At 40.0% G+C, this 14,007-nt stretch overlaps 1 protein-coding gene across 7 annotated transcripts in view; it reads right to left on the reverse strand.

Annotated features, from left to right (window-relative positions):
- Window positions 1-14,007, reverse strand: part of TCF4 (transcription factor 4) — a 364,700-nt gene that overhangs the window by 29,815 nt on the left and 320,878 nt on the right. For 5 of the 7 annotated variants that reach the window (XM_024756818.1, XM_024756816.1, XM_024756812.1 and 2 more), the window contains 4 exons: window positions 13,591-13,723; window positions 4,470-4,537; window positions 3,274-3,352; window positions 629-705 (listed from right to left, as the gene is read on the reverse strand). In XM_024756818.1, coding sequence (XP_024612586.1) covers window positions 629-705; window positions 3,274-3,352; window positions 4,470-4,537; window positions 13,591-13,723 — 357 coding nt within the window. The remainder of the gene's footprint in view (window positions 1-628; window positions 706-3,273; window positions 3,353-4,469; window positions 4,538-13,590; window positions 13,724-14,007) is intronic. The other 2 variants (XM_024756817.1, XM_024756819.1) reach the window with 1 other exon arrangement.

Genomic DNA, 14,007 nt, shown 5'->3' on the forward strand with positions numbered 1-14,007 from the left:
TTCAGAGGTCAAGAAGAACACGCCTATAAACCTGTTATTCTGGAAAGTAAAGCACAGAGATGTAGACTCTCCAAGTGTTCCAGCTCCACAGCACAGTTGGAACTCCAGCACTCTCATGTCAGGAGAGGCGTCTAATCATTGATGCACATCTTCCTCTCACAAGGGGAGGAGGCCATGATCCTTCCAAGATTCTTAATCTCTTACCTGGTTCTAGATATTTAGAGCCCTGAGGCTTCCACTGTAGTAGTATCTGGGTTACAATCTATAAACAGGAACAAGCACCATCTAATAACTCTGGCTCTAACCAAACGCGTGGGCTTACTTGACGTGAAAATAAGAACCTTGGAGAGTGAACTCGATGGTAAAAGAGACACATGGCCTGAGAATGGCCAGAGTGGGGACTTCCCTGGTGGTCCAGTGGTTAAGACTTCACCTTCCAATGAAGGGGGTGTGGGTTCGATCTCTGGCCGGGGAGCTAAGATCCCACATGCCTTGTGGCCAAAAAACCAAAACGTAAAACAGAAGCAATATTGTAACAAATTCAATGAAGACTTTAAAAATGGTCCACATCAAAAAAATCTTAAAAAAAAAAGAAAGGCCAGAGTGAAGATGTGTGGATGAAACTTACCAAAGAGTGTAAGGGTCCTTCATAGTTAGGAGATGATGAAGCCTGTCCTCCATTTCTAGACCAAACAGCTGTGCCTGCTGATATGAAAATGGGAATTACAATGAGATCCGTATAATCTTAAAAATAATCTTACCAACATTTTAAACAGTTCTTATAAAAATCAGCAATATTGATTTCTACTTGGACAACAGGGAAATACACGTAAACTTCCCATACAAGAATTTGGGGGCAAGGAAAGTATTTTAAATGTAAAACATGTAGACTGTACATGGACTCAGAATTCTCTCAGGCTTCCTCCTAAAAGGGAACAATTAAATGATTCTGAATTTTAGCTAGAGAAATGTCCCTTTGATAGAAAACTATCATACACAGTCAAGGTACTTTTAAGAATGCAAAGAGGGGCTTTCATTACACCCTCATGCAAAGCCAGTTTGTTAAACCAAAATTCTCTCACCAATGAAAAGCAGCTCTGCTACTTGTTTTTTAAATGATCTTTAAGAAGGGATAAGCCTTCAGAAACTTTTCAAGGAAATAAGATTAGCTGGCAGCGATCCACTAAACCAGGACTTTAAACACTCAATGTAACAACATTAAGTGATTTCTTCCCAAGAAAACACGTTTTTAATGATTCACTTATACTTAAAGATTCCTGCTATAATAAATATAACACGTCTAACCTACCACTTTCAAAATAAAAACCACTTTTAAATTTAAAATAATACACACTCCATGTAGAAAACTTAGAAAATAAAAAAAACTCAAGAAAGGGGAAAAAAATCTATGATCTCACTGAAATCTCATGCTCCGACATTGTTAGCACTTTAAAAATCCATCCTTCCTGCCATTTCTGGGTGTGCATTTGTGTGTATTTTTATGCTAAATAAAAATAGAATATTTCGTTCAATTACTTTTAGTGACAGAATCTGGACAGAGCCATTGGTGTGAAAATAGCAGTCTATCCCCATATTTATATCTTCATAAAGTTCTTTCTTCCTAACATGTGCTCTTCCAGGATGGATTACCAGCACCCCAAAAGTGGCCTTGTTTCAGTGTCTTCCACATAAAGCATGCTCCTCAGTTTGGGGGATTTGTGGCGTTTTCTGGAATGATTTGTTCACCGTAACTTTCCCCTCCCATCCTTAACCTGGAAGTGGAGTGACAGAGTGGTGAGCCCTGGATTCCAGCCTGAGCTCTGATATTGCTACTGATGGATCCTCAGCAAATCCCATACTCTTTCTGGGCCTTCGTATGTCCATCTGTAAATCAGAGCATTCAACTCAAACAGCTGTTCTCAAACTTTATTAGGTTCTAGAATATTCTTTTTTCCAAATTATAAAATGGATGAAATCAGAGCTGCTTTGTTTGAAATGGGGAACTTGGGAGTTCTCCCTGTCCAGACTCCCTCATCCCTGGCCTCACTGGGCTCCGTGTTGTCTCAAGCCTTCTCTGGCTCTGGACATTGACACCTGTGATCATTTTCCAGAGCCTAACAATATGGTACTGAGCCGGAAGCGCACAACAATTCTGAACTTGACTTTTCTGTCACGGGGAGTATTTCCTTGCTGCTCCATTATCTTCTATGTCATCTCTGGCTCTTCCCGGTTTCAACATTATCTCTCTGGAGATATGAACTAAAAGGTCCAAGCTATTTCCCTCTCTATTCTGTGACCCCCTGATGTCAATGGAGGCTTGGAAAAGGCTGATATGAAGTCTCACCTAAGCCACTCTGAAAGCTTTGTGGCCATCTGAAACCTCCCACTCTTTAACAGGGAACCCACATTATGAGGGGCCATGTGAGTGCTGCATGCAGGGAATAATACAGAGATGGAGGTGGCGGCATTCAGGCAAGTGACTCCAGTCTAAATTACAGTAAGGTCAGGTTTCAATCAGGTACAGGTGTGATTTCGGTTTTTGTTTGTTTGTTTGTTTGTTTTTAAGAAGCCACCTGTCCTCTTTCCAAAGAGAAGAGACATGTACCAGACAAGGCCTTTCTGGAAGCATTTATACTGGAAAGGCAATGCGCCTTTAAAATGGAGCTCCGAAAAGTGCAATGCTTTACTAACACAATTTAACAACTTATAATGTTATTATGCGAAGCCACAGGTCATGTTAAATTTGTTCTATTAAATGGCAAAACATCCCCTTTTACTCCACAGCTACATCACAATTTATTTACACAGTTATAGTTTTCTTCAAACATTCCAGTAACAAGGACTTTAAAGAGGGAATCTGAAAAGTCTAAAATTTCTGTGGGAAATGATCCCTTTGAACAGTCTGTATTTGATGACTACATAATCTATATTCCTATTCATGACGATGTGAACTGGGTTTTCTCATTGAGATGTTTTCTTGGAGTGTATTATTCTGTGCAGTATCTTCTACAGAGTCAAGAAAAGTTTACGAAGGAAGTTTCCCACGTGCCTGTATTTCTAAAAACATGTAATTTTAAAGAAAAGTTTTGGATGTAAATGACTTCACCATCGTAGGGCAGTCCGTCTCTCCCACCTCTTCCTATTTGTCTGTCCAGAAATGCTCTGTTTTGAGCTTTTGGAGGGAGTGAGTTTCCACCTAGTAGCACAGGAAGTGTAAGGGGGAAACCATTCCATAAACTGACACTCGGATGCAGTGGATTTATGGTACTGTACCTGACAGAGACGGGGGAGAGCCAACAGGAGTTGAAGGGTTTGATGAAAAGCTGTTGTTAGTGTGATCTGGAGAATAGATCTTAAAACAGTGGGGAGAAAAAAAATAAACAAACCCTCATTCATTGGGAATAAATATTCAACAATTTTAAACTACAAAGTGTCAATGCAATTCATTTACAAATTCCAAGGTACACACAATACATTCAACGATCAATTGTAGTACCAATATTCTAAAATGAAAAACTTAATTGATTTTCCAATAGAAGAGCTATTGAGGTGGTATAAGATAGTGGGAAAAGAACCAGACTGGGGTCAGCCGACTTTAGTTCTTGTCCATTTCCTCCCATGTCCTCCCATGGCTGTGTGGCCATTAACCTACACAGATACTCCAAACCTCCCTTTCCCTCCTCCATACAACAGGAGGTCGGACAGCATCATCCCTAAGATTTTTGTCCAACCCCTTCTGCATTATGTTTAAGGCATGTGATTCCAAGGCAAAAGAATGCTCAGACTGAAGAAAAACTTTTCCTTAGGTCACAATGCTAATATAAGTCAAACTCATCTCTGCCCCCATTGGTAAGGAAAAACCAACTGAAGAGACAAAACGTTAGAGCAAGTCTCCACTTACATTTACAAATGATCACATTCAGCTTTTGAAGACCGTACCAGGTACACTCCTTCAGACAAGGAAGGGTGCCATCTGTCACTAGTGAACATGCAAGGAATGCTGGATTCTAGCCTCTAGGCAGTGGGCGGGCAAAGCGGAGAAGCTGAGTGCCAATTATGTGACAATTTCTCCCGGGTCTCAGTTATGGTCATTTTTCTGAAATGCCTTTTGCAAAGTGTTTTGGAATTACCCCTTGGCAAAGTCAGTCAATCAGTGGGTACCCAAACGACTTCAGAAGAAAATAAGACATCAAGATAGAAAATCTATCCTCTTAAAGGCCCTGAGAATATCCACCAATCCACGATTGAGTACCGGGAAGCAGAGGAGGCAAGAGGGAAGACCAGCCATCCGCTGGAATCTTCAGAGTTCTCTCCTCAAGTTTTCCAATGATCATTATGCAAGGAAGCTAGCCTTTCCAAAAATCAAAGCTATTTGCCATCCATTTTCTAAAATTCAAAATGTCCACTTCTGATTCAAGTTCACCCTTCTGCCATGGTACATATGAAGTCCAAAGTCAATATTTCCTCACCGAAGCAAGTGCTTTCCCCAGAGCATCTCCAGTCTGGGAGCTGCCTGCTGCTCCGCTTCCTCTATTTGCTGCAAAAACAAAAGGCAGAATATGAAAAACCAGGCAGTGAGACGCCAAATGATTTTCTATTCCTGGTCCATTTACTCACAATTTAATTGCATTTTTAATGCTAATTACAACACATTAATCTTTAATTAGCATTAATTTGTTTGCTGAGGTAGATGTCAAATATATTCATGTTACATTTTTTTACAGATAAAATACAAACCTGACACCCTGGTTTAAAGATAAAGTGTTTTAGTTGCTATTACATTCCCCCTGGTTGTATATGAGTGGTTGGTGGTGAACATATGATGGTCATTGCTAAAAAGTGTGCCGTACTTTCAGGTCCCTGAAATCCTCAGAATTGGCCTTTTCTTTATATTTTATATAGTAAACTAAATTATCTTCATGAATGATTTACATCTGCTTTCAAATTTAAAAAAACCTTTTTTTTTTGCTATGCAGCAAAATGAGATACTCCTCTCAGAGTTCCACAATAAACAAAATAAAACAAAAAAAATCTATAACAGGCCTGCCTTCCTAGGAGGGAAAATATTTTTAATATTTTAAGTAACATATATTCTCCACATATTTTAAGTCTGTGTTCACATTTAAAGAATTTGAACCCTTAGCTACTAAAAGTCAATGTTGTCTCAAATTCTGGAGATAAAGTAAGCCCACGTGATGATGAAGCAATCTCTATTATCTTAAACACTGGTGTTTCTACCTACAAAATAGATGAACAAAGAGTACAGTCAGCCTTCTGTATCCACAGATTCAGCATCCAAGGATTTAACTAACCTCGGATCAAAAATCTTCAGAAAAAAAAAAAAAATTCCATACAGTTCCAAAAAGCAAAACTTGAATTTGTTGTTAGTGGCAGCTATTTACAGAGCATTTATATTGTATTAGGTATTATAAATAATCTAGAGATGACTTAAAGCATATGAGAGGATGTGCAAGGGTTTTATGCATACACTGTGCCCTTTTATAAAGGGACTTCAGCGTCCTCAGATTTTGGTATCTGTTGGGCGGTCCTGGAACCAATCCCCTGGAAGGATACTGAAGGATGACTGTACTGTTAATAAAGGGATATAGGTTCTGGTATATAATTCGAAGCCAGCTCTATCTAACACGTGTCTTTTGGAAGTAATTTGCCTTTATAAAATGGTATAGCCAGTGGTGTTCTTCTTTTACATTTATTAAGGCCTCAGCATAAGCAAATAGATATAATATTTAAATAAAACCTATTAAGCTCCAGGAGAAGATGTTTCTCACTATTTTGTGAAATAAGAAAAGGAAATCTTAAATCAACTGATTAACCCAAGCAAAACTTCATTACACATTTAAAACTTAAGAAAAATTCCCAGCCCCATCCTCAACCCAAGAAAGCAACCCTTCTGGCAAATGTGACACCTTCAGCTTCCAGATCTGTAAAATACAGTAGCGGGATCAGATCGCAAGTGGTCAAATTATCTTCGTCTCTAGCTTGTCCTGACCTCTGCTTAGCATAGTTAAATTATGCTTGTTATTTTTACATATTTATATGTTAGGTATGATAGTTCGATAATCTTTTGATGTGTGCTTTATTTGGTTAACAAAACTCACACCCACATTCATTTGTTAATTACTAAAACTGAAAGAAAACTGGTATGTGATACAAAGAACACAATCACCTTCTGACAAAACAAACCTATTCTTATTCTTATCACAAATTCATAATAATAAAGATATATTAGTTGCTAGTACTAAGGAATTTATGTATAAGAAAGTTCTTTGAAATGAGGGTCTGACATCATACAATTCAGCTAGTGGAAGGAACTCAGAGATCAAGAGTGCTAAAAATACTTAATATAAGAGATAACTGAAATTATATCTGGTGTGAAAATAAAAATTTCTGCATCAAGGAGTTCTTTTAAAACTTAAGACAATTCTAAAGAGAAAATAATAAAGATTTTGAAAACACAAAGAGCACTAACATTTTTTAGCATGTATCACCATGGTATCTGGGGGCAATTATACGTATATATTTGTTTTTCTTCCCCCCCGAGAAGCAATATTATCATATATACTTAAAATTAGATTTATCAGTCAAAATAATTTGTGCTACCTGCTTGACTAGGAAACAGATCTTCATGAAATGAAAATTCAGAGCCACAATAGAAAAAAATTACATTACCTAACAAAGAAACTAAACTCAAATAGGATAAGATACTGTTATGGATAAAATTTGCTGCTGTAGTAGCTTTCAAAAGATTAATTCTTTGAACAGCTTTAAAATGAGAATAATAAGTGTTTTAAAATATACTTTCATGAAACCAAACGGAAAGAATTAAAAACCAATAAAAATATTTTAGAGACATTTAAAAAATAAAGTATACTCTCAATTTATCCCTTCCTCCCACCCTTCCCTCTCTGGTAACCATAAATTCATTGTCTAAATCTGTGAGTCTGTTTCTGTTTTGTAAATAAGTTCATTTGCATCTTTTTTCTTTTTAGATTGGGAGTATGGGATTGACATGTACACCCTGCTATATTTAAAATAGATAAACAACAAGGACCTACTGTAAAAAAAAAAAGAAAAAAAGAATATGCCTAATCCAAAAATAAATTATATAGGGCATAAAAATCATACTTTAGAAGAGATAAGATACAATCCTTATGACCTTTTCATACTACACCTTTCTAACTAAACTTTCTATTAGTGCCTGTTTTATACAGGGAGATGTTAGAACTCAGGAAGTATAATAGAAAGACAGGATTTAGCGCCTTACATTATGTTGTCATGAAAATGTTTCAGAAAACTACAAAGGCTGCTCATGGAAGCCACTGATAAGAGCAGACTATTTTTTAACATACAGCCAGCCATTCTACCTTGCAACAGCTGGAGAACCACCCCCAGGGCTTAAATTTCAAAGCAGTTTATTGGGACCAGTTTGCCCTTTCACTTGGAATGCCTTTTGTTCTGTTCCAGGAAACACTGGAGAAGACACATTTTCAAGAGTCCCTAAACATGTTCAGCTACATGGGTCCTTCTCCTGAAGATTTCTTTGTAGTTGTGTGCCTGTTATGCGAAAGGGCATAAATAATCAGAAAGTGAATATATATTTAATTCTCAAATAGCAAAATTTCTTCTATATTGAAGAAACGGGTCATGTTTAGCAAACTACACTCCTCATTAAATGTGTGCTCATCAAATCCGCTTTCTCACCTTTAATGTAACAGGACTTGATTACTATTCCAGGCCTGAGTTTTTGTCAACTGATATTATCAGAAATTACCAAAATGCCCAGATAACAGAAATAAAGAGAAAAACTATTGCCGCCCTGCTTGGTCAAGACTGGATGGATTTCTCATGTTATTTTAGCTCTTATCAGTTTCTCTAGCTCAAACGAAAAAAAAAAAAAAAATCAAGTCTCTAAGTAGAGCTGTAACATAAATATGAATGGAAGATGAGAAGTTATTAGGAGGAACTGCAATTTTGTAGGAGGATTTGACACTGCCAGCCACCCAAGCATTATTCATATGGCTTGAACACAGGTGCTATTGCTGGCTAGAAGATGGAGCAAAAAGAAGGGTTTAGTCTTTTCAGCTACAGGTGGGACCACCCTCGGTCTCAAACTCCACTTTGGGGAAAATGGCAATTTCCATTAGACATACCCTAATCCAAACAGCAGGATGAGTGGTGTCTGGGGATTGACTGCTGTAAACCAGAATTTGGAAGATGTGTTACCCCTTTACTGCACACCCAGAATCCCAGGCTGGGCACATCCTGAAGATATAAAAGGATGAAGAGGTGCAATTCATAGTGCCTTTGTCTGAAAGAAGATGATGGTTTTAAAAGCTTAAGTTTTTCTGAACTGTGTCCAAGTGACCCTCATGTTATTAAACTAGGAGAAGCAGCCTAACAATGTCATGAGATTCTCTACAAAGATAACAAAAGAAGGAGCATTTCCAGCCTTCCTACGACCTACAATTTTAGAATAAAAACTTACATCTAGGCTACGACGTACTCATTTTTAGCAGGAGGGATTCCTAGGAACTCAGGGGGGCAGCTGGGCCCCCTGACCATGCGCAGGAAACGGATGAGAAGACTTAAATCAAACTAGTTTATTGTTCTCCGTTGGTGGTCTTTGTAACTAAGATGCCACGACACTGCTGGATAAAATTCCTGTTACTCTTAGGCTCTGTGCCTGTTCATCACCCAACTGTATTTGAAGGCTCAAGATTCTTGTAAAAGACGAAGTGAATCTTATGTGACTACTCTCATAATAAAATTACTGTGAAACCAAGTCCTCAAGGGGAAACGGACATAATGTTTCTACTAGAAAAGCCACATACTAAAACGCATCGTGTCATACAAACATGTCATTAGAAGTGAAAGTTGGAAGCCAGATTAATCCATGAACCAGATAGATATTCCAGGGTAATCTTTAGCATATGTTGCATTCAATCAATCTTGGAAGTCTGTTCCTTCAACACTGTTTGGTTTGAGGTTTAAAAACATGGCAAATACCATGCTTTAGAAAGCAGGCCGGTTAAAGACTAATAAAACAATAACAGTTATTATAACCATTATGCTAGCTCTATGCCCAATTCCCTCTGAGAAGAAGGGAGGGTGTGTAGCCCCAAACCACAAGCGCTCACACCCTCTGAATGTATACAAATGGTATCTCCCAGTGGGTAACTGAAGCGCTCTTGTCCCTGGGTAGTCTAAGGGGATTGTGTTAGTCTCAGGGGATTGAGGTGGGTCTCTCAACCCTTTTGCATAGGAAGGGCTATTGGATAAGGCAGGTAGGAAGGAAATATGCAGATAGTACGTACCTACATGTACCATGTATATGACTACCATCTTCTAGACATCTCTCTCCTCTAGAGTTGGTATCTAATAACTAAGTACCTTTCCTCCTCCGTGTGCATGCTCACATGTGGAGGCATTATTGGACTGTAGTGATTCTAAAGTACACTGAGCAGCATTACATTGAAAGAGTTCTAGGAATCAAGTTGAAAGGCTCTGATGGTGGTAACTCTTGAAGCCCTCAGACTTAGCTTCTATCCTTAACTGGCTGCCCCATCAGGTGAACGACTAAGAATCCACGGTGTGTTCCATGCACTATATTCATGTAATTTCAGGGTGCTAAACAGACCCTTCTAAGTCAGACCTGCCTAATGCAACCTCCGGAGTTTGCTGGCAAGGCTTCGCAGAAAAGTAGTGGTCTACATGCCACAAGTAAAATATTTTACTGTACGATTCTTTCAAAAATCCATGGATGAATGTGTCATTTTTAAAAAATCCTGTCGATGGGCTTCCCTGGTGGCGCAGTGGTTGGGAGTCCGCCTGCCAATGCAGGGGACACGGGTTCGTGCCCCGGTCCAGGAAGATCCCACATGCCGCGGAGCGGCTGGGCCCGTGAGCCATGGCCGCTGAGCCTGCGCGTCCGGAGCCTGTGCTCCGCAACGGGAGAGGCCACAACAGTGAGAGGCCCGCGTAGCGCAAAAAGAAAAAAAAAAATCCTGTCGTTAATAAAATCTGAGTCAGCTTTGGCCTTCCAAGCATTTCTCAAAAAATGATATTGGGCATTAAAGGGCAAAAGAAAACAAAACAAGAAACAACGGCTATCCCTCCAAGTCAAACACAGCCTTCCTGAACCTCAGTGAGCATCTTCCATCTTTCAGATGCAGAGGACAGAGCCCGAGGCAAAGGAGCATGTTTCCAGAGAGGTTACCCCCTGATTGATTCTGGAGCTTCCATCTCACTCCACATGCATTTTGTTGTCCTGTCACTGGTTGAGGACAATCATTGACTGCCAGGAAGACACGGTATAACATGAAACTGAGAGATGGAGCAATGATCTTCCTCTGAACTGAAAAAGCCACTTCCTAAGACATCAACGCCATTTATGAAAAGACTGCATTGCCTTGCAACTTTTCACCAAGAAAACTTGAAAAATGTGATGTCCATGTGTTAGTGCTTGAACTCCATTCTTACGGCATTAGTATTGCTTACAGTCACTTTCTACAGAATCGTGTGTAATCTCAAACATGTGTCAGGCTATGTGTTCCCTATTTACCAATTATTTAATTAGTTCTGTTTGTTCTTTGAGATACAGGCAATGTAATATTTCTTTATTTCCTGCATTTCGGAATGAGTGAATATATGCCAAATATTTTCAAAAGTCTACAGATGTATCCTATTAATCCATACTGTTTGTTAGGGAAGTATCACTAACATCAGAAGAGAAATCTTCTCTTCTTGTTACATAGACATACTGCCATCCCTGGCTTCTACCACACTGTGAAAATCGAACTAAAGCCTAGGAGAATTAAAGTGCAAAGAAAAAAATAATTAAGTGCAAAGAACCAGGAGCAACTCGGACCCTGTGCAATATTAAGGTTTACTCTCATACTTAAATTCTCCTCTGTATTTTAACTTAAGGAATTTGAGGATGTATTATTTTAGGGATGAACACTCTAGAATGTTCTCCCCTAAAGTAACCCTAAAGTAATAATTGTATGTATGCAAATTACTAAAGATCTGTTCCTCCAGAAAGCTGAATTACCATGTCTACTTATGTCCCGAAATGATTCTAAAGCTTTCTCAGATGCTGCTAGCGATTTTGACAAGTACACCCGTGATGATGGAGTAATTTATGCAATAAAGTCGTTCCTAAAAAGCATTTTCTGGGTTCCCAAATCGCACACTTTTCCCTTTGAAAATCATAGCTCCTTTATTATTGTCTAGACCCCGCTCCACTTAAACAGGGCCCTTTGGTCTGGATAACAAGTTAAGTCCATCTTTAGGATGCAGCTGAGCCCATTAGTATGTAGAAGTCACCTATTATCGCCCTAACCGCCCAGACCAAATGAAGGAGAGTAGATATTCCTGTTCATCTACAAGCCAGTCAGGAGCCAAGCAGCTTAAATAAAGCAAATTCCATTCCCACTGAGACTTGTCGTGGCTCTGCTGACCACAGCTCGTGGAGGATAATCACACCATCTCATAATATCTCTTTCTCCCCAAGTCCTGACTTCCCTCGTGGCGCAGTGGTTACGAATCCGCCTGCTAATGCAGGGGACATGGGTTCGAGCCCTGGTCCGGGAAGATCCCACATGCCACAGAGCAACTAAGCCCATGCGCCACAACTACTAAGCCTGCGCTCTGGAGTCCATGAGCCACAGCTACTGAGCCCGTGTGCCACAACTACCGAAGTCTGCATGCCTGGAGCTCGTGCTCTGCAACAAGAGAAGCCACTGCAACGAGAAGCCCGCGCACCACAACGAAGAGTAGCCCTGGCTCACCGCAACTAGAGAAAGCCTGCGTGCGGCAACGAAGACCCAATGCAGCCAAAAAAAAAAAAGACTGTTTGGCAAATCAGTCAATATAAACTTTTTTTCAAATGGTGCCTAGGTCTGCTTTCCTCAACTCAAGCTTTTGCTCTACCTTTGTACCTTCCTAAAAAAAGAAAATTACTCAAACCATAAGTAGACAGGAAATGTGCCTTGTAAGAGGATGAATGACCGGTCATCCTTCTTTATAACTAGACCTCGTGACTGCAGAAAGGGGTTTTCCATTTGTCAAACCACATTGAAGTGAAATATGCTTTTCTCACTCTTTCAGTTCTGCACTTCTTTCTTTCTTCTTGTTTTTCGGATCTGCCAAAACTGCACTGATAGCTAACAAAACTTCCCCACTCGACCTCTGCCCGTAGCTCTCCAAGGTCAAACTGATGCAACGCATTGGTAGAGGCTTTGTTATGAAAGTTACAAAAATGGAAACTCTTTCCTAAATTCGCCTCTTAGTGCGACATGGCGGCGAAGGGAAGGGCTGCTAGATGGCTCATCTCAAGTGTGAGGTATATTATTGAGTAAGCAGGGAGTGTATTATTTAGGCAGAATTATATTTGCAACATTTCAAAACACATCTCTTCTCGTTCATCAAAAACTCTCCCCCTCATAAGTGATTCATGCCACTTCCCGAAGTTCCAGAGACTATCTAAAGAAAATGAAAAAAAAAACCAAAAAACTGCGAAGAGCTGAGGAGACTCAACAGCGGTATTCTTCTGTCATACATTCTTCTCTATAGAATGTCCAGTTAGTGTTCTCATCACTAACTGGACCCACTAGAAGTGACCATAAGGCCGAGCTAGGGGTGGGTTTGAGCTACAGCCAGAGGAGGTGGCGACCAATGGAAGTCTGAGGTTTTAATAAGACCCTGAAGCGTCAGACCGTGCCGCTCATCTGAATGACAGGGTTGTCAAGGCAGAATCAGAAGGTGTGGCTGCCTCGCCGCTAACCCGGACTCTTCCTCCAGGGGCAGCTGCACGCCCTGCCTGGCGCTTCCCTCAAGAGAAGAGTGTCGGTGGGCTAACCGTCCATCCTAGGGGGCGGACCATAATGGACATCGTGAAAATTGAGAAGATGATGGCTCAGTTTATTCGATAGAGGCACTCTGCCTGGGTCGTAACTTATCGGTGAATTTGCCACCAAAAAGCAGCAAATGACTCCTGGCCCATTGATGCCCAGGCATCTCCTCTCCCAAAAGTCAGCAAACACTTCGTCCCCTCTGGAGGACTCAACGATGCCACAGTCTCCATAAGGTGAAGCTATCTAGTCGTTAATAACAATCTATAAATGTCACAGGAGCTAGTTTTCAGAAGACAGTGGTGTGTTACGGTTAAAAGCTTTGCACAGTGACTGGAACTTGAGAAGCGATCAATAATTCCTATTTAGAGCGATTATGCCTTCTATCTTACTAATCTTCAATGGTTCGTCTTACTAAAGTTCGCTTTGTTAGCTGTTCGAGACTGTGAGAAGCAAGGTAGTTTTGGTCTATTTAAACCTTTATTCGATCTAATCACTCACAATGGAGAAAGTGGCCAAATTTCAGTTTCTTGGGACAAAAAAAGTGATTACAGTCAAGCCAATGACAATTTGTGTTTGGTTCATCTGTCTGTTCATTTGGTTATGTGATAAAAATCCATTGCTTGATAACTGTTCAGTGATGGGGTGGGGAGAGGTCCTTGATTATTAAACCCTGACACTGGTTGTCGGCAACAGAACTGGCGTTTCCAAGACTCACCCATTATACTGTCTGTTCCGTTGGCAGGAGGTGTACAAGACGAGGTGCTGTAATGGTTTGTACCACTACGGTGGAAAGTGGACATCGGAGGAAGACTGGAATTGATGTCTGTTGAGGAGTGTGATGGATAGCTCTGTGGCAAGAAGCAGAAAAAGGAGGCCATATTTAATCACAAAACATCTGGTGGATTAGTTTTCCAACACTTCTTTCAGAACTCTTCGCTTTGCAATGGAGACAGCCCTCGGAATTTCAAAATATCCAAGAATACATCTTGCTTAGCTCTGACAGCTTTCATTTTTCAAATAATAAAATACAAAGACATAGTTGGTTTGGGTTTGCATCAAATCTAGAGGAATATAATGGCAATGCTGGACCTTGAGAAATGATCACGATCTCTAAATATAAAAATGACTGCTT

Source organism: Neophocaena asiaeorientalis, unplaced genomic scaffold (genome assembly GCF_003031525.2).
Source record: "Neophocaena asiaeorientalis asiaeorientalis breed wild unplaced genomic scaffold, Neophocaena_asiaeorientalis_V1.1 scaffold133, whole genome shotgun sequence".
Lineage (NCBI taxonomy): Eukaryota > Metazoa > Chordata > Mammalia > Artiodactyla > Phocoenidae > Neophocaena > Neophocaena asiaeorientalis.